The sequence below is a fragment of the Rana temporaria genome, chromosome 5, assembly GCF_905171775.1.
Source record: "Rana temporaria chromosome 5, aRanTem1.1, whole genome shotgun sequence".
NCBI classification, from domain to species: domain Eukaryota; kingdom Metazoa; phylum Chordata; class Amphibia; order Anura; family Ranidae; genus Rana; species Rana temporaria.
This window is the reverse complement of record NC_053493.1, coordinates 182,767,147-182,788,287: the sequence shown is the minus strand read 5'-3', so window position 1 is coordinate 182,788,287 and position 21,141 is coordinate 182,767,147. Positions and strand designations below refer to the sequence as shown.

The window sequence follows — 21,141 nt, the reverse complement described above, 5'->3', positions numbered from 1 at the left end:
GACCAGTCGCCCTGGTCCAGCATCTGGCGACTCAGGTAGTTTGCCTGCCGGTTTACCAGATGAGACCCAAGCCACAGCTGTGGCGTTGTCTGGCTGAATCCTGATCAGGCGACCTTGCAACCTCCTCGACCACGAGGAAAAGCATAGCCCGATCGCTTGGAGTTCTAAGACATTGAGGCCTCGTACACACGACCGTTTTCCCTCGACAGAAGCCCTCAAGAAACTTGGGGGGAGAGCTTTTTTGCAAAGGAAAACGGTCGTGTGTATGCTTTGCATCGAGAAAACGGTCGAGGAACTCGATGAGGAAAAAAAAGAGAACAAGTTCTCTTTTTCCTCGTCGGGCTGGTTTTCGATGAGAAACACGGTCGTGTGTATGCTAAGAAACCCTCGAAAGCTTAGAATAAAGTATGAGACGGGAGCGCACCTTCGGTAAATGTAGCATTTGTAATGGAGATTGCACTTTTCAGTCTGTTACAGCGCCTCTGAGGAATCCAGGACCAACCCCAGGTATTCCAGCCGCTAAGACGGTACCAGTACTGACTTCTGGACATTCAACAGCCAACCGAATTCTCGGAGGGCCCGACAGGTGATAAGACACGTCCTCTTCTAATTCTGAGCTTGAAGAAGCTCTCAGCAGAAGGTCGTCTAGGTATCCTACAACAGCGATCCCGCGCTGCCTCAGCAGGGCCAGAATCGGAGCGAGCACCTTGGTAAAAACCCGTGGTGCAGAGGCCAGTCCGAACGGGAGGGCCACAAATTGAAAGTGGTCCTCTCCGACCGCAAAAATCTCTGGCGTTTTGCGCATACGGGATATGCAGGTACGCGTCCTTGATATCCAAGGATGCCAGAAAATCCCCCTGATGGAGCGCCGCTCCACTACCGAGCGAACCGACTCCATCCTGAAGTTTTGCACTTTGACAAAAAAAATTGAGGGCCTTGAGGTCCAGGATTGGATGGACCCCTTCCTTCTTGGGGACTACAAACCGATTGGAGTAAACCCCCTGAAACCGTTCCGTTGAGGGGACCGATACAATCACTCCCCTGACCAGCAGATCCTGGACAGCCCCTAACAGGGCCTCCCGGAGGAAGCTGGAGGTTGGAAGGAAAAAAATCTGTTTGGTGGACAAGAGAGAAACTCTTGTACCCCGAGGAAACTACTTTGCAAACCCATCGGTCGGAAAGAAGAGACCTCCACCGTGCTGCGAATTTGCGAAGTCGGCCCCCCACCCGAGATACGGGCAGGGGCAGACCTTGATGCAGAAGCAGGTTTGTCCGCAGGCTTGTTGGGCTTGCGGTATCAGGTGCGCTTTTGTCCTTCAGCGGGCGCTTGGCACCCTGGAAACGTTTTCCTGCCTCACCTGGGGGGTAGTAAAAGAGGGCCCTTACTTACGGCGAGGCTCCTTACCCTTTCCAGATTGCAGGAGCAGAGTGCTCTTACCTCCCGTGGCATTTTTTATGATGTCATCCAGAGACACCCCAAAAAGCCGTTCACCCTTAAAAGTTAAAACCACCAAGGCCTTTTTAGAAGACTGGTCCGCAGACCAACACTTCAGCCACACAAGGCGGCGTAGCACCACCACGTAGGGGGAGGCCCTGGAGAGCAAAGGAAGCGTATCCAGGGCCGACTCAGACAAACTTTAGGCCCTGCACCAACTGGTCGGCCAGTTCCACACAGAGCTCAGGAGCATTCTGCGCCTCCAGCTCCTGCAGTAAGGACTTTGCCCGTTCGGTAAGTGTCTGCAACACCAGAGCCCCGGCCAAAACCGGTCTCACCGCCGACCCGACCACTGTGAACATGGTGCGGGCCACAGCCTCAGCTCTCCTATCTGCGAGGTCCTTAAAGGCAGGAGGCCCCAACGTGGTAGCCTTGTTCTGTCTGGACACCAGGGGGGTCCACTTCCGGAGGAGAGATCCACTTTTTTAAAAAGTCCTCCTCAAAAGGGTAACAGACCGCAAAGTATTTTGAAACAGCAAAAACTTTCTGCGACCGATCCCATTCCTTGTACAACAATTTGTCCAGATAAGGAACACAAGGAAACACTTTCACGGGGCGGCTTGCGGAACCCAAAAGGTACCGGCATCTCCGATGACTCCGCCGAATCCTCAAGTTGTTGAGTATCCCGCACCACAGTGATAAGAGCTCCAACAAACGCCTTATGCGCTGACCCTGAAGCAGAGTCATCCTCACTGTCCGTGTGGGCTAGGCAGGGCCTTATTCAGTGTCGGAGACATCCCCAGAAGGCGGCGGAGGGAGGGGGCGCTTTTTACCCCCCTTCTGGCCACTCGCCGCTTCAATCCTGGCAACAAACGCCTCAAGGACTGCCGTCATAGCATCCACTGAGGCCGCAGGAACAGGGGCACTAAGGGCTAACTCTGGCATGCCTGGGGTAGAAGCCTCCGGTTTGGACGCCATGCTGACCCACTGTAAATGCCACCCTTGTACTGCAAGGCAAGACCCACAGGCCACCCTCACGGCCGCAACAGAGAGCAGGGGACCCCCCAGAGGACTCACCACCCGACCGTGCTGCTGAGAGGCTAGAAACGCTGCCCGTTCTGTGCCGTCCCTTAGGAAGTGTGCTGGGAGCTTTCGCGCCGTTATTCTGGTCACTAGAGGCCGAAAAACCTTCCAAGATGGCCGCCGACATGCAAAAAACAGCATGCGGGTTACAAGAAAATGGCTGCCGATCGTCAATAAGAGCGCCCGTCATCGGCAAAATGGCGGCCGTGCCTGGTTCCTTTGAGAGAAACAAGGTATGGAATGGTTTAAAAAAAAAATTGGACAGCGAACTTTACATATAGACACAGCCAGTGTGATTGACCTTGATTTTAAAATTAGGGTGAACCTCCGCTTTAAGGACCAAGCCTGTTTTTCAGACTCTGTGGTCCAGATTCACGTAGATCAGCGCATCTTTATGCCGGCGTAGCACATCTCATATGCGTTACGCCGACGTAAGTTAGAGAGGTAAGCTCCGTATTCTCATAGCAAATGCGCCCAATTTTGCGCCGGTGTAACGTAAATTCGTTGGTGTAAGCCGGTGCAGTGTCATATTCTGCTGCCTATCTCAGAATGCTGCGGAAGTCACGTGACGGCCAACTGCGCATGCGCAATGCGTTCCAACGGCAAATGTGATGCGTTCCAGGGCATTTACGACACTACCCTTCAGTGAACCATCACAATTTGTCACGGAAGTGACGTATTACCATACACGGAGCGGGGGGAGAGAGAGAGACCCATTCAGAGCGAGAGAGAAATGGTGTACATATATTTATGGGTGAGATGGCCGTGGAGATGCGTCGTGTGGCAGACAGCCTGGCCTCCACGGGCAACATAAATGACGCTCTTTTGGATCTCACTGGCAACAGTGCAGCGGTGATCACCTGCCTGGGGGAGCTACAAGCCACAACGGCTATCCTCGTGGCAGAGGTGAAGTTCCTGACAGAGGCCGTAGAGGGCAATACAGCTGCCATTGAGGCGGATGGGAGGCAGTCGTGGCTGGTGCAGGCAGAGACCAATTCCATCCTCACCCGCATTGCCGTGGCTTTAGAGGGCAGGCCGTCAGCCAGGGAGAGACCAGGGGATGCTCCTCCACCTGATGACCCACCCCCCCCCCCACCTGAGGCTTCTACCAGACAATTACAGAGCCGTGGCAGCAGGCTTGGCCCACGACAGGGCAACTGATTTTTTGGTTTTGCCTTATCTTTGTCCGGGTGATGAGCGTTTTTTTTTGCCTTTTTCCTCAGGTCATGAGAATTACTGCACACGGTGAGGCGTGCAGGCTACAGTGTGACTGGTGTGTGAATGTGAGGGTGACACTTCTGCCAGCAAAGGGGTGTCACCCTCGGTCGTTGGGGAGAAGTTATCCCCACGACCGTGTGAATGTGGTATGAATGGACAGCGACATAATTGGGGCCTTGTTGTGGCGTTGCTGCTCCCAAGTCCTGCATGGTGGACTTGGGCTAATCCAATGTGATGTGGATGTGGTGTGTGTGAGCTAGGGATCACAGTGGTGTGCATGCGTGCATTGTCCATGTGCCATGATGAATGTGTGTGTTTAACGTGCAAAGATACGTTCCACGAGGCATCTCCTGACTGCTGTTCCCTCAGCAGACAGGGTAGCCTCGGGCAGGGGGGGGGAATGTCTGGTTCGGGGGTCAGGTCATCACGTATGTCAATCTCCAGGCCCTTTCTCTCGGCAAAGTTGTGCAGCATGCAACATGCACCGATGATCTGGCACACGAAGTTTGGGGAATACAAACAGGGCCCCCCCCCCGGACTTATCCAGGCATCGGAAACGGGACTTCAGGATGCCAAATGTGCGTTCCACCACTGCACGGGTATGTATGTGTGCAGCATTGTAGTCTATCTCCTATGGTTTGGGGATCCCGGAATGGAGTCATTAGATGGGGCCCAAGTGCATATGCCGAGTCACCTGGAAGGGAAAAGACAGGAGGATGTTAGTCGTGCATGTGCCCCTTGTGATGTCTGCATCATGGGGTCGGACAGTCATGCCTGACACCCATGTCACTCACCAACCAGCCAGCTGTCCCCATACACGTTTTGTTCGATTTCCGTTGGGATGGTGCTTTGACGGTATATGTAGCCGTCGTGGCTGGACCCTGGGTGTTTGGCGCGGACGTGCCATATGAGGCCTTGGCCATCGACTATCACCTGTACGTTGATAGAATGCCAGTGCTTACGATTGCGGTATATGTGCTCTGTGGCACGGGGGGTCGTAGTGCCACATGTGTGCAATCAATTGCCCCCACGGTGCGTGGGAATCCTGCAATACTGAAGAAATCCTGCATTGCCTTATGCCGCAGGTGCTCATGGGTGGGTCTGATGATGTGGTTGGACATGCGTCTGAGGATTGCGGGGACAACCTGGTGCACACATCTGCTCATGCTGGTTTGTGACATCCCAGCCACGACTCCACTTGTACGCTGGAATGATCCACTGGCGAGGAAATGCAGTGTTGCCAGTACCTTGACCAGTGGCTGCACTGCATGTGAGCGGTGTGTCTGGCTGGTGATTTCATCATGCAGGAGTGTTGAATCTGAAGATGCGATACACCTCCGAATCCCCCATGCCAAAGACGTTCATGCGCGTTCGGTATATCCTCTCCCGTGCCCTCCTCCTTCTACGCGCCTCTGCACACACTAGTAGTGCTATGACCATGCCTGCCCCTGGCATGTTGGCATACCGATGTGTTGTCCTGCAACTGTGGTTGCTCAGCTCGTCCGTAACGGTGCTGCTGTAGTTGCTCTCCAGCTGACTTGTGCATGTCTGGTGCAAAGTTACCCCTGCTTTATATGGGGTAACTTTAGGCTGGACGTATGTCTTACGCGCACCGCGCGTAGCCTGCGTCGTACGCACGTATGTTCGGGAATCGGCGCATCTCCCTAATTTACATATTTGAATAGGAAATCAATGGGAGCGCAAAATGCGCCCAGCGTAAATATGCGCCCACGCTACGCCGGCGTAGAAAAGTTACGTTGGTCGGAAGAAGCCTATTTTCAGGCGTATCTGGTTCTGTGGGTACGGCGCATAGAAACGAGAGCGCATATATACACTTACGCTGTGCATCTCGAGATACGAGGGAAGGAAAGAGGAAGGGAGAGAGGAAAGCACCGCGCGTAGCCTGCGTCGTACGCACGTATGTTCGGGAATCGGCGTATCTCCCTAATTTACATATTTGAATAGGAAATCAATGGGAGCGCAAGATGCGCCCAGCGTAAATATGCGCCCACGCTACGCCGGCGTAGAAAAGTTACGTTGGTCGGAAGAAGCCTATTTTCAGGCGTATCTGGTTCTGTGGGTACGGCGCATAGAAACGAGAGCGCATATATACACTTACGCTGTGCATCTCGAGATACGAGGGAAGGAAAGAGAGGAAGGGAGAGAGGAAAGCAGGGTGGACCCTCGATCGACCTCCCCGAGAATGCACCAGCCGAACCACCATGCCAAGGCAAGGGGAAACTACTTGCCCATCCTGCGACCACCGGCTTGGAGGCATTCCAGACAGATCCAACGTACAGGCAAAACGCTGCGACGTGACTGAGAAGGCCTAAGGAGGCCCTTCCAAGCAAATACATCCCCACAGAAAAAAAAAAAAAAAAAACAGGCCAGACACCCCACAGCCCCCTGGTAGGAATATGAGCCCCCCCCCCCCCCCCCCCCCACAGGTCTACCCTGGCAGCAATAGACAGCAGAGGGAAATACGACAGAGCAGGGAAGGGAGAATAGTAGGACCCCCGAACCCCAGGAATGCGCAGCTGTACCAACCCGCCTAAGTGGAAGGGACTGTACTTACCCGTCCAAGCGAGGACCCACGGATGCATTCCTGACAGGCATATACCGCACACTGCAGGGAGGAAGGTTATGTCTGGAGGGACCGCCCCCTAGGCAGGGATGTTCAACTCTGTTAAAGTAACATGTATTTAATTATCGAACATGTTTCTGCCTAGTCCTCCTGTGGACAGGAACATAACCCACTTGTCAAGATTTAAAGGAGCTGAGTCAGTCCATGGAAAAATGAGAGTGTTGTTTTTTTTTCTTCCCAGAAAAAGGGGATGGCAACTAGTGTTTTGATTAAAAGAGAAAATTAGATCCTTTTGGGGAAAAGGCTGGGTGAGGGTTCATTACCACCCAAACAAGTATGATTTTACGAAGAAAGTTGCCAATACTGAAATTCTTGGTTGCGGTAGCCTCTGCAAGAACACACCAACTCCCTTGAAGGAGGATGAAGGGAAATATGGTGCATCAGCCCAAAGGAGCTTTCCCTGCAAGCCGATAAACCAGACTCAAATTCCCCCGGGCACAAGGGAAAACTAACTGGCAAACTTGTATGCGTTACCCCTTGTAGAAAGGCCCAGATCAAAGAAGGCGAAACAAGCAACCTTGAAAACACAGACAAGGTCGAGATTCGACTCTTGATAAAACTCAAGGCTAGCTCCATCCCTTTAGCGTAGGAAGGTAAGAATTCTACTTGTGACATACTTCTGAGGATGCCATCCCTTGGTTTCACACCAGGGATATGGGCCTTCCAGATCCTATAATACATGGTCCTGGAGGCACGCTCTCCTGTATGAATCAGGGTAATCGTCCCCGATTCTGAAGCCGCGATCTTCAAGAATGCGGGCTAAACCAAGTAAACCATTAATTCCCATGTTTGCAAGACAAGATGGAATACCAGCCCTCAAAGTAGGTCTTGAAAAGATGAAAGGGACCCTGCGTCTTCTAATACCACCCATGCGATCCCTGCACAGGAAGGTTGTCTGGATCATGCCGAATTATTAGGCCGGATTCCATTCCCCTCTGATGTAGCATAGAGTCTGCGGTAGTCGCAGCACTGGGGCAAGAGAATGGTTACCAATGCATCTAGTCTCCTATGCAAGTGGATGCTTTGTCCTAGACATAATGCTGGCCAACTTCTTGATGAAACTGGACGGCCATAAATCTTTTGCCTGGCATACCCCTTCTCTGGCTTCTGATCAGAAAAAATAAATAAAATAAAGATCGGGGAGTAGAGGCCATACACCCGGGAATAATTGTTGACGGTTCCAGAGAACCGCCTACAATTCTCCATTTCATGAAATGAAGACCGACGACAGGCAAGGCACAAGCTCCTCTGCCCAAGCCAGAACATGGCTCACTTCCTTCTGGCTGTGTGACTTCCAGTATCCCTTTGGTAAGCAAAGTTAACAGCTTATGTGGCATTGTCGGATTGTACTCTGAAAGAACAAACCTGCAACCTAAACGCTCAGGCGATTAAGATAGACTTGCCATCCAAAGCTTTCGTCCTTTAATGGCTAGAAAGTGGACGGACAAGGCTCTCTTTGAACTAGACCACATTCCCCTGGGCAGTGGTCTCTTCCAGGACTGGTCTCCATCCCTAAAGGAAGCCTTTGTAGCCACTCCCTCTCAGGTAATCGGCATGAGGGAATCTTTCTTTCTGCCAACCTTTTGGTTAAGAACTACCAACTGAGATTCCAGCGAATCCGTGGGATCAGACCCCTTGGATAATGCCAGGTTAGGGTTATGCAGCCTTGAAACTGAGCATAGGGAATCTCTTTGATTTAAAGGGGTTTTCCACCCATTTTGTAAGTTTATTAAAAGTCAGCAGCTACAAAAAGTGTAGCTGCTGGCTTTTAATAAACCGACACTTACCTGCTCCACGGCTCCAGCGACGCGCCGGACGGGGCTCCGCTCCTCGCCCCCCCTCGCCGGCCGGCGTCTTCATGCTCAGTGTGGGCACCCGGCCGTGACAGCTTTCGGCTTCACGGCCGGGCACCCACTGCGCACCTGTCACGTGTCCTGGGCGATCGCCTACAGCAGCCCCTTCCTGTAGGTGATTAAGCTTAATCGCCTAGGCGATTAGGCTTAATCGTCTACCCGGAAGGAGGAAGTGGGACAGGAAGTCCCACTCCTCCTGAAGCCCCCACTCCCCCCCAAAAAAATGACATGCCAAATGTGGCATGTTAGGGGGAGAGGAGTGGGTTAAGAGGAAGTTCCAAATTTGGGTGGAACTCCTCTTTAAGCCACTATTCCTAGCACCTTAAGCAAAAAGGTGAATGTAAGGAACTCTTCCTTGCCTTGACCACATAGTCCATCTTTCTTATAGTGCCGACTTTGTCTGAAGCCAAAAAAACACGTTTTGGGCCGTGTCCCAAAACGCTCCAAGCTCCTTATCAAATGTACGAATGTATGCTTAGACTGGGATCCTAACCCAGTAATTTCAGATACTTGACCATGCTGGACACACTTGGGTTAAGCCATGCTACTGACTGATCAGCAGCAGATTGCCTCGATAAGCCATTACTGCTATACCCTGGGCCAAGTCCTGCTAAAGGCGGGCTCTAGCACCTTGTAAACCCAAGCACGGTGGCTAACCCAAAGGGCGAAACCACCAACCGGAAGAGGTGTTGTCCCCCTGCGAAACGCAGACAACCTCCTGCAGTCTCATGTAAATAAACACAAATGGCTCCCCATAGGTGTACGTGGCAAGTGTTGAAGCTAAATGCTTCCATGGAAGCGTGCACTCATGGAAGCATGATTTTGTACAAATATGTTTTAAGCAAAAACATAAAAAGTATGTACACGCATAAATATATATCACGTGTGCTATGGAACTGGCATCTTTCAAGCAAGCATGCGTTTATGAACGTGTTTATGCAACATCACACAACATGTATCCACGCAGACATATAATCTTATTGTGTACATAAGTGTGACATGAGCGACTTTGGGTCAGGGGTTTATGCGGCTCAGCTTGCCCTGGAGAGTTCTAGAGGCTCCTTGTCCAGCTTCTCCGGACCCTCTTATGTGTAAATCACCCAGGAATCCTGCAATTTAAGGAATCCTTAAATTATCATGCCTTATTATGCAACCATGTAAAAATCTAGGCGATCATGTAACTTATATGCGATTCAGCATCTGGATGAGACCAAACATTTAATGCATCTTAAGCACTATTGTGCGGACAAGTACCCTTGTGAGACCAAGGATTCCTGAGTGATCAGGCACCCTTGTGCGAATCAGAAACTTTATGCAATCAAGCAATTTTTTTATGCCATTTTAGGCATCTTTGTGAAAACAAACCTCTCTGATCAAGTATCCTTGAGTAATCAAGGACTCTTGTGCGACCAAGCTTTTTTATGTGGTCAAGCATCTTTATGTGGCTAAGCACTTAAATGTGACTAAGCATCATGTGACCATGTAAAAAACATGTATATCCATACAAGCAAAAAAACATGCATCTTTATGTCATAAACATGTCCTGTTTTTGCCCCACATGCATCTTTGTGCGATTAAGTACTCATGGGTAACCAAGGACTTTGTGAGATCAAGCACCTTTGTGTAACCCAACAAGCTTCTTTATGCGATTTAAGGCAAGACATGTCGATCCATCAACAGAAAAGATGCAAACACGTGGGCTGGTAAAAGAGGAAGTTAACCTCCGCAAAAGTGCATTTCCGCAATCATGCGATTTAGCTTGTTTGCAACCTATATTCCTCGGCTAAAGTTTTTAGGAGAAAAAAAAAAAAAGCTGATGCGGGTGCCCAAACAGCAGGGATAAACTGTTGCAGTAATGGAGTGGGAAGGTACAAGCAACCTATGGGAATTTTTTTTGTAAAACCCCAAAGAGGAGACAGAGGCTTCGGCCGTCTAGGCTGAGGGCAAGTTATATGCAGCTGCAACTTCAGAGCTTGTGAGGCTTCCGATACCTCCGCCTTGTCAGATTGCACCTGTTCCCTGTCCTGACAGTGAACTTCCATCCTTCTTCCATCCAAAAGGAGCGCAGTGGACCCCGGACTACGAGGGAACACACACACACACACACACACACACACTGTGGCAGAGCCTGAAGCGGAGAAAGTGAGCAGCTCAACAGACCGGCTGACACTGAGCTTTCGTTCCTGGAGAGCATGGTAAGTAAAAACACCAGGGGGTAGATTCACGTAGCTGCGCTTCAAGTTACGGCGGCGCAGTGTATTGTATTTACGCTACGCCGACGCAACTTACAGGAGCAAGTGCAGTATTCATAAAGCACTTGCTCCGTAAGTTGCGGCGGCATAGCGTAAATGGGGCCGGCGTAAGCGCGCGGAATTCAAATGTGGAAAGGGGCGTGTTTTATGTAAATCAATGATGACCTGACGTGATTGACGTTTTGTAAGAACGGCGCATGCGCCGTCCGTGTACATATGCCAGTGTGCATTGCTCCCGAGTACGCCGCAACGACGTATTGGTTTCAACGTGAACGTAAATTACGTACAGCCCTATTCGCGAACGACTTACACAAACTACGTAAAAAATTCAAATTTCTAAGCGGGAACGACGTTCATACTTAACATTGGCTGCGCCACCTAATAGCAGGAGCAAAGTTAAGACGAAAACGACTTACGCAAACGACGTAAAAAAACTACCACCGGGCGCACGTACGTTTGTGAATCGGCGTAACTAGGTAATTTGCATACTCTACACTGAAAACGACGGGAGCGCCACCTAGCGGCCAGCGTGAGAATGCACCCTAAGATACGACGGCGTAAGAGACTTATGCCAGTCGTATCTTAGGCTAATGTCGGCGTATCTTGCTTTCTGAATACAGAAAGCTACGCCGGCGCAGATTTGAATATACGTGGCGTATCTATGGATACGCCGGCGTAAATTCTCTCTGAATCCGGGCCCCGGTATGTCTTTTATCCCTCTACTGGCGGAAAACAGACAAGCCAAGGAAGCTAACCCTTAAGGCAGGGTTTGACAAAATTGCTTGGAATCTAGGAGCCAGCTAAAACAGTTAGGAGCCAGAAAACGCGCCCCGTGCCGACGAGCTTGCACGCAGAAGCGAACACATACGTGAGCAGCGCCCGCATATGTAAACGGTGTTTAAACCACACGTGAGGTATCGCCGCGATTGGTAGAGCGAGAGCAATAATTCTAGCCCTAGACCTCCTCTGTAACTCAAAACATGCAACCTGTAGATTTTTTTAAACGTCGCCTATGAAGATTTTAAGGGTAAAAGTTTGTCGGCATTCCACGAGCGGACGCAATTTTGAAGCGTGACATGTTGGGTATGAATTTACTCGGCGTAACACTATCTTTCATAATATAAAAAAAAAAAAAATGGGGATAACTTTACTGTTGTCTTATTTTTTAATTAAAAAAAGTGTGATTTTTGCCCAAAAAAGTGCGCTTGTAAGACCGCTGCGCAAATACGGAGTGACAGAAAGTATTGCAACGATCGCCATTTTATTCTCTAGGGTGTTAGGATAAAAAATATAATGTTTGGGGGTTCTAATTAGAGGGAAGAAGATGGCAGTGAAAATAGTGAAAAAATAGTGAAAAATTACATTAGAATTGCTGATTAACTTGTAATGCTTAACTTTTATACCAACGGCCACCACCAGATGACGCCAGCTTACACATCTGGTGGTAATAACTTGTTAATACCAACGGCTCACCACCAGATGGCGCCAGCTCACAAAAAAAAAAAAAAGAAGTGGTTTTTTTTTTTTGCCCCCCTTCCAAGCCAAGTCGCCAGGACCCTATTTCTAGTCGCCATGGCGACCGGGATTTGTCGAGCCCTGCCTTAAGGCATTTAGCTAGGATTGTCTTCCCCTTACCTTATCCCCGCCGCAGGATACTGCTGAGCATAGACAAATCCAGCCTTTACCCATCACGGTGGGTAGTGTTGTGCCAACGTTCTGGGTTCCTAATTAAAGGAGGCCTATTCCCTGGGCCTTGTAAAAAACTCTGCCAGAAACTTTTGTGCATTTTTGACATATTGCGAAAGTACTGGATGCCAGAGCCCAGTCCTCAGAGACATTACATGCAAAACTTTGTTCTTCTGCAAGGCCTTAAGTGGTTGTGACCTATAAAACGTACAACTCAATTGAAAAAAAAATGTAATGGGGTTGCACAAGTGTGCACACCCTCTTACAGATGGGGGATGTAGCAGTGTTTAGAATTAAGCAAACACACCTGCCATTTAACCACTTAAAGACCTCAGGTGTTTTTCAGATTTGGTGTTTGCAAGACTAAAACATTTTTTTCTGCTAGAAAATTACTTAAAACCCCCAAACATTATATATATTTTTTTTCTAACACCCTAGAGAATAAAATGGCGGTCATTGCAATACTTTTTGTCACACCGTATTTGCGCAGCAGTCTTACAAGCGCACTTTTTTTGGAAAAAATTCACTTTTTTGAATTAAAAAATAAGACAACAATAAATTTGGCCCAATTTTTTAATATATTGTGAAAGATAATGTTACGCCGAGTAAAATGATACCCAACATGTCACGCTTTAAAATTGCGCCCGCTCGTGGCATGGCGTCAAACTTTTACCCTTAAAAATCTAGATAGGCGACGTTTAAAAAATTCTATAAGTTGCATTTTTTGAGCTACAGAGTAGCTCTAGGGCTATAATTATTGCTCTCGCTCTAACGATCGCGGCGATACCTCACTTGTGTGATTTTAACACCGTTTTCATATGCGGGCGCTACTTGCGTATGCGTTCGCTTCTGCGCGCGAGCTCGTCAGGACGGGGCGCTTTAAAAATTTTTATTTTTTGTTTTCTTATTTAATTTTATTGATTTTATTATTTTTTACACTAAAATATAAAAAAAAAAAAAAATGATCACTTTTATTCCTATTACAAGGAATGTAAACATCCCTTGTAATAGAAAAAAGCATGACAGGTCCTCTTAAATATGAGATCTGGGGTCAAAAAGACCTCAGATCTCATATTTAGGCTTAAATGCAAAAAAAAAAAAAGGAAAATTTGTCATTTAAAAAAATGACAGAAAAAAAATTGTCTCTTTAAGAGGCTGGGCGGGACTGACGTTTTGACGTCACTTCCGCCCAGCAGAGCTATGAGGACGGGTGGGGGCCATCTTGCCCTCACTCAAGTCCTCACTCTCCAGGCGGCAGCATCGGATCTCCTCCGCCGCTACCGACGGCTCCGGTAAGCGGCGGAGGGCGCGGAAAAGCGGCGGGAGGGGGGGCCCCTCTCCCGCCACCGATAACGGCGATCTCGCGGCGAATCCGCCGCGGAGACCGCGTTATCGTTTACACGGCCGCCAGCTGAAAACATGGATATCTCAGTTGTGGCAGCAGCTGCTGCCGTTACTGAGATATCCATGTTTAAAAAGAGGACGTATATATACAGTGGGGGGTCCGTAAGTGGTTAAAGTGCCTCTGATTAACCCAAAATAAAGTTTAGCTGTTCTAGTAGGTCTTTCCTGACCTTTTCCTAGTCGCATCCTACAGCAAAAGCCATGGTCCGGAGAGAGCTTCCAAAGCATCAGAGGGATCTCATTGTTAAAAGGCATCAGTCAGGAGAAGGGTACAAAAGAATTCATGCATTAGATATACTATGGAACACAGTGAAGACAATATGGCACAACAGTGACATTTCCAAGAACTGGACGTCCCTCCAAAATGTATGAAAAGACGAGACGAAAAATGGCCAGGGAGGCTGCCAAGAGGTCTGCAGCCACATTAAAAAGAGCTGCAGGAATATCTGGCAAGTACTGGCTGTGTGGTACATGTGACAACAATCTCCCATATTCTTCATATGTCTGGGCTATGGGGTAGAGTGGCAAGACAAAAGCCCTTTCTTAAGAAAATCATAGCCCAGCTAAGTTTTGCAAAAACACAACTGAAATCTCCCAAAAGCATGTGGGATAATGTGTTATGGTCTGATAAAAGCAAGGTTAAACTTTTTGGCCATAATTCCAAAAGATATGTTTGGCGCAAAAAACAACTCACTAAAAGAACACCATACCCACAGTGAAGCATAGTGGTGGCAGAATCATGCTTTGGGTCAGTTTTTCTATAGCTGGAACAGGGGCCTTGCCAAGGTAGAGGGAATTAAGAACCGTTCCAAATACCAGTCAATATTGGCACTAAACCTTCAGGCTTCTGCTAGAAAGCTGAACATGAAGTTGAACTTCATCTTTCAGCATGAAAACCCAAAGTATACATCCAAAACAAAGGAATGGCTTGACCAGAAGATTAAAGTTTTGTAATGGCCCAGCCAGAGCCAAGACCTGAATTAGATTGAAAATCTGTAGAGAAATCTGAAGAGGGCTGTGCACAGGAGTTGCCCTCACAATCTGACAGATTGAGTGTTTTTGCAAAGGAGTGGGCAAATGTTGCCTAATTAAGAGGTGCCATACCCCATAAGGGCCGAGTGCTGTAATAAAATCAAAAGGTGCTTAAACAAAGTATTAGTTTAAGGGTGTGCACATTCATGCAACTACATTATTTTAATTTTACTTCCCCCCAAGGGCCAGTTCACACCACATGAAGTCCAGTGCATTTATTTTCTGCATCAAAAAACGCATGGAAAGTAGGTTATATGGTTTTCAATGGCATAGTTCACACCAGTGCCTACAGTTCCAGTGCATCAAAAATGCACTGGAATGCAACAAAAACGCACTTGTCCTTATTTAAGGTTAAAAAAGAGGGCGGGCACTGGACTGCATCAAAAACGTGCATGCAGAAAAGCACCTGGAACGCATCCAGACTGCGTTCCTATGGTGTGAACTGGCCCTAAAAGATGTCAGTGTGTTGTTCAACTGAGTTTTACAGTTTATAAGTCACATGAAAAAAAAATAAAAGTTCTGAAACTATTTATCTACTTTTTTTACATCACAAAAATCTGACTTTTTACATTGTGTGTATACATTGAGATACTCACACACACAAAGTTGTGCTCATAAAGTTGGCAGAATTTAGTATTTCTTGGGCATTTTTCAGAGACACTGGATGAACAACACACATTTTTCACTCATGGTTAGCGTTTGGCCAAAACCATACATCAACTGTGTTTACTCTTTTTAATCATAATGGACCACAGAAACTACCCAAATGACCCCGATCAAAAGTTTACATACCCCAGTTATTTATACCCTGTTTTGCCCCCTTTAACATCAATGACAGCTTGAAGACTTTTGTGGCATTTATGGAGAAGGCTCTTTATCTTCTCAGATGGTAAAGCTGCCCATTCAGTTCCTGTAAATTCTTGGCCTGTCTTGCATGAACTGCACATTTGAGATCTCCCCAGTGGCTCAATGATATTGATGTAGGAGACGGAGATGGCCACACCAGAACCTTCACTTTATTCTGCTGTAACCAATGACAGGTCAACTTGGCCTTGTGTTTTGGATCATTGTCATGTTGGAATGTCCAAGTACCTCCCATGCGCAGCTTCCTGGCTGATGAAAGCAAATGTTCCTCCAGTATTTTTTGATAACATACTGCATTCATCTTGCCAATTTTAACAATATTTCCTGTGCCTTTCAAGGCACACATCCCCAAAACATCAGCGATCCACCTCAGCGTTTCACAGTAGGAAAGGTGTACCTTTCATCAGAGGTCTTGTTGACTCCTGTACAAAATGTAGCATTTATGGTTGTGGCCAAAAAGCAAAATTTTGGTCTCATCGCTCTAAACTACTTTGTGCCAGAAGGTTTGAGGCTTGTCTGTGCTGTTCGGCTTATTGTAAGCAGGATACTTTGTGGCATCTGCGTAGGAATGGCTTTCATCTGGCGACTTGACCATGCAAACCCATCTTTCTTCAAGTGCCTCTTTATTATGCATCTTGAAACCACGTATTTTCAGAGAGTCTTCATTTCACCTGAAGTTATTTGTAGGTTTTTCTTTGCATCCCGAACAATTTTCCTGGCAGTTGTGGGCTGAAATTTTAGTTGGTCTAAATGACCGTGATTTGGTTTCAACAGAACCCCTCATTTTCCACTTCTTGATTAGAGTTTGAACACTGCTAATTGGCATTCTCAATTCGTTGAATATCCGTTTGCCTTATTATACAGTTCAACTACCTTTTACCGCAGATTTCTTGACAATTATTTTGCCTCCCCATTAAATCAAAATCCAGAAACGTCAGTGCAGCACTGGATGAAAGATGCAAGAGTGTCAGGAGTCCAGAAATGTATAGAATATAATATATATATATATATATATATATATATATATATATATATATATATATATAAATAAATACATACATACAGACATACACACAAAAATTACAAGCAAACAGATCACGGTTGAGGATGGTTACCTTTAAAAGCCATTCAAACCCCTTTTTGTGTCAACTTGTGTGCATGTCATCAGGCTGAAATCACCAGGGTATGTAAACTTGATCAGGGTCATTTGGGTAGTTTGTGGTCTTCATGAATTATAAAAAAAATTGATAATAAATGGCTTCAGCCAAACACTAACCATGAGTGAAAAAGGTTTGCGTTATCCATATTCTCTGAAAAATGGCCAAGAAATCAAAATTCTGCCAGGGTATGTAAACTTAGGAAACACACACACACATTTTTTTTTTTTTATTGAGGAGTGAGGAGGGGGATGTTGGACCCACGGTCCACAAATGGTTAAAATACAAGTGCCCCATTGACATTTCATAAAACAAAGTCTCAGAAGCCTTGTGGTGTAAAGAAACCTTTACTGAACACAAATAAAAGTGTGTCAGGAGTTAAAATAATTCTGAACTTACCACTCTTGATGAATAAATTTAATACTACCAGTACACACGCATGGATGATAAAGCGGCTTCTCCATGTTTCCCTCTGAACGACACACTCGACATATATCGTCTAGGCAAAAAAATAAAAAATAAAGAACTCTGGTAACAGAATACGTATAAAAACACAGTTCTTATAGGTTATTGTAGGACTACATTCAGACAAAAAGGTTAGGCTTACACTAGGACTAAAGAATTGTTTGAATGTCAATGTTAAGATGCAAGTCACACACCCAAACTGCAGCATGCACAATTTTTTGGATTACATTGTCTTTAAGGCCCCATGCACACGAGAAGCAAATGCAAACTCATCTAAACACAATTTTTCAAACGCAAAAACCGGCGTTTAAAACGCCCGTTTTTGCCGCGAATTTCGCGGCGTTTTACCGCGATTTACCGCGTTTGCGTTTATAAGCATTTGGTTAAGAAACATCATAAGACCCTCCCTAAGCTCAAAAAACAATATTATTTAACCATTTCAGCTATTTTGTGAGACCAGAGCAGCTGAGAGAGCAGCAGTGTACGTGTATTTAGCGTGTCACTTGCCACGTCACCTGGCCACATCACCTGGCCACATCACCTGCCACGTCACCTGGCCACGTCACCTGGCCACGTCACCTGCCACAAGTTGTGGATTGTCCACTGGCCACGTCACCTGCCACATCAACTGGCCACGTCACCTGCCAAGTTGTGAATTGTCCACTTGCCACATAACCTGGCCACGCCACCTGCCACAAGTTGTGGATTGTCCACTGGCCACGTCACCTGGCTATGTCACCTGCCACGTCACCTGGCTACGTCACCTGGCCACGTCACCTGCCACAAGTTGTGGATTGTCCACTGGCCACGCCACCTGCCACGTCACCTGCCATGTCACCTGGCCACGTCACCTGCCACAAGTTGTGGATTGTCCACTTGCCATGTCACCTGGCCACGTCACCTGGCCACATCACCTGCCACGTCACCTTGCCACGTCACCTGCCACAAGTTGTGGATTGTCCACTGGCCACGTCACCTGCCACATCAACTGGCCACGTCACCTGCCAAGTTGTGAATTGTCCACTTGCCACATCACCTGGCCACGCCACCTGCCACAAGTTGTGGATTGTCCACTGGCCACGTCACCTGGCTATGTCACCTGCCACATCACCTGGCTACGTCACCTGGCCACGTCACCTGCCACAAGTTGTGGATTGTCCACTGGCCACGCCACCTGCCACGTCACCTGCCATGTCACCTGGCCACGTCACCTGCCACAAGTTGTGGATTGTCCACTTGCCATGTCACCTGGCCACGTCACCTGGCCACATCACCTGCCACGTCACCTTGCCACGTCACCTTGCCACGTCACCTGCCACAAGTTGTGGATTGTCCACTGGCCACGTCACCTGCCACATCAACTGGCCACGTCACCTGCCAAGTTGTGAATTGTCCACTTGCCACGTCACCTGGCCACGCCACCTGCCACAAGCTGTGGATTGTCCACTGGCCATGTCACCTGGCTATGTCACCTGCCACGTCACCTGGCCACGTCACCTGGCCACGTCACCTGCCACAAGTTGTGGATTGTCCACTGGCCACGCCACCTGCCACGTCAACTGGCCACGTCACCTGCCACAAGTTGTGGATTGTCCACGTCACCTGCCACATCACCTGGCCACGTCACCTGCCTCAAGTTGTGTATTGTCCACTTGCCACGTCATCTGCCATGTCACCTGGCCACCCCACCTGCCGCAAGTTGTGGATTGTCCACTTGCCATGTCACCTGGCCACGTCACCTGCCACATCACCTGGCCACGTCACCTGCCACAAGTTGTGGATTGTCCACTGGCCACGTCACCTGCCACGTCAACTGGCCATGTCACCTGCCACAAGTTGTGGATTGTCCACTGGCCACGTCACCTGGCCACGTCACCTGCCATGTCACCTGGCCACGTCACCTGGCCACGTCACCTGCCACAAGTTGTGGATTGTCCACTGGCCACATCACCTGGCCACGTCACCTGCCATGTCACCTGGCCACGTCACCTGCCACAAGTTGTGGATTGTCCACTGGCCACGTCACCTGGCCATGTCACCTGGCCACATCACCTGCCACGCCACCTGGCCACGTCACCTGCCACAAGTTGTGGATTGTCCACTGGCCACGTCACCTGGCCACGTCACCTGCCACATCACCTGGCCACGTCACCTGCCTCAAGTTGTGTATTGTCCACTTGCCACGTCATCTGCCATGTCACCTGGCCACCCCATCTGCCGCAAGTTGTGGATTGTCCACTTGCCATGTCACCTGGCCACGTCACCTGGCCACGTCACCTGCCACAAGTTGTGGATTGTCCACTGGCCACGTCACCTGGCCACGTCACCTGCCACAAGTTGTGGATTGTCCACTGGCCACGTCACCTGGCCACGTCACCTGCCCACATCACCTGCCACGTCACCTGGCCACGTCACCTGCCACAAGTTGTGGATTGTCCACTGGCCACGTCACCTGGCCACGTCACCTGCCACATCACCTGGCCACATAACCTGCCTCAAGTTGTGTATTGTCCACTTGCCACGTCATCTGCCATGTCACCTGGCCACCCCACCTGCCACAAGTTGTGGATTGTCCACTGGCCACGTCACCTGGCCACGTCACCTGCCGCAAGTTGTGGATTGTCCACTTGCCATGTCACCTGGCCACGTCACCTGCCACATCACCTGGCCACGTCACCTGCCACAAGTTGTGGATTGTCCACTGGCCACGTCACCTGCCACGTCAACTGGCCACGTCACCTGCCACAAGTTGTGGATTGTCCACTGGCCACGTCACCTGGCCACGTCACCTGCCATGTCACCTGGCCACGTCACCGGCCACGTCACCTGCCACAAGTTGTGGATTGTCCACTGGCCACGTCACCTGCCATGTCACCTGGCCACGTCACCTGCCACGTCACCTGGCCACGTCACCTGCCACAAGTTGTGGATTGTCCACTGGCCATGTCACCTGGCCACGTCACCTGCCATGTCACCTGGCCACATCACCTGCCACGTCACCTGGCCACGTCACCTGCCACAAGTTGTGGATTGTCCACTGGCCACGCCACCTGCCACGTCAACTGGCCACGTCACCTGCCACAAGTTGTGGATTGTCCACTGGCCACGTCACCTGCCAAATCAACTGGCCACGTCACCTGCCAAGTTGTGAATTGTCCACTTGCCACGTCACCTGGCCACGCCACCTGCCACAAGTTGTGGATTGTCCACTGGCCACGCCACCTGCCACGTCACCTGCCATGTCACCTGGCCACGTCACCTGCCACAAGTTGTGGATTGACCACTTGCCACGTCACCTGGCCACGCCACCTGCCACAAGTTGTGGATTGTCCACTGGCCACGCCACCTGCCACGTCACCTGCCATGTCACCTGGCCACGTCACCTGGCCACGTCACCTGCCACAAGTTGTGGATTGTCCACTTGCCATGTCACCTGGCCACGTCACCTGCCACGTCACCTGGCCACATCACCTGCCACGTCACCTGGCCACGTCACCTGGCCACGTCACCTGCCACAAGTTGTGGATTGTCCACTTGCCATGTCACCTGGCCACGTCACCTGCCACGTCACCTGGCCACATCACCTGCCACGTCACCTGGCCACGTCACCTGCCACAAGTTGTGGATTGTCCACAATGCAATGCAAGCAATTACATTTTTTATGTTTTTTTATGGTTTTTCATAATTTGCCATCATTTTTGAGATTTCTAATGTAAAAAAATAGGTCACCTTTAAAAACGCCTATAAACGAAATCGCGGCAAAACGCCGGTACCGCGATTTGCCGCGATTTGCGTCTAAAACGCAAAAGCTGAAAGCTTCTGAACCCAAAATTTTGGGTTTGGAAAAACGGCCCTAAACCCAACTGCTTTGAAACGCCAAAAAACGTGATTGTGTGCATGGACACATAGGATAACATTAAATGTGTTCAGGGGCAGTTGAAAAAAATGCCCAAATGCCTCTGAACTCGAGTTTAGCAGCGTCTCGTGTGCATGGGGCCTTATAGGACCTGTTTGGTGTAAACAATTTTCTCTCATCTATGTGTACGGT

At 48.9% G+C, this 21,141-nt stretch overlaps 1 protein-coding gene across 4 annotated transcripts in view; it reads right to left on the bottom strand.

The window, feature by feature from the left end:
• MARCHF6 (membrane associated ring-CH-type finger 6) overlaps positions 1 to 21,141 on the bottom strand; it is a 1,325,445-nt gene that overhangs the window by 1,205,895 nt on the left and 98,409 nt on the right. For all 4 annotated transcript variants that reach the window (XM_040351967.1, XM_040351966.1, XM_040351964.1 and 1 more), the window contains exon 2: positions 17,028 to 17,127. In XM_040351967.1, coding sequence (XP_040207901.1) covers positions 17,028 to 17,127 — 100 coding nt within the window. The remainder of the gene's footprint in view (positions 1 to 17,027; positions 17,128 to 21,141) is intronic.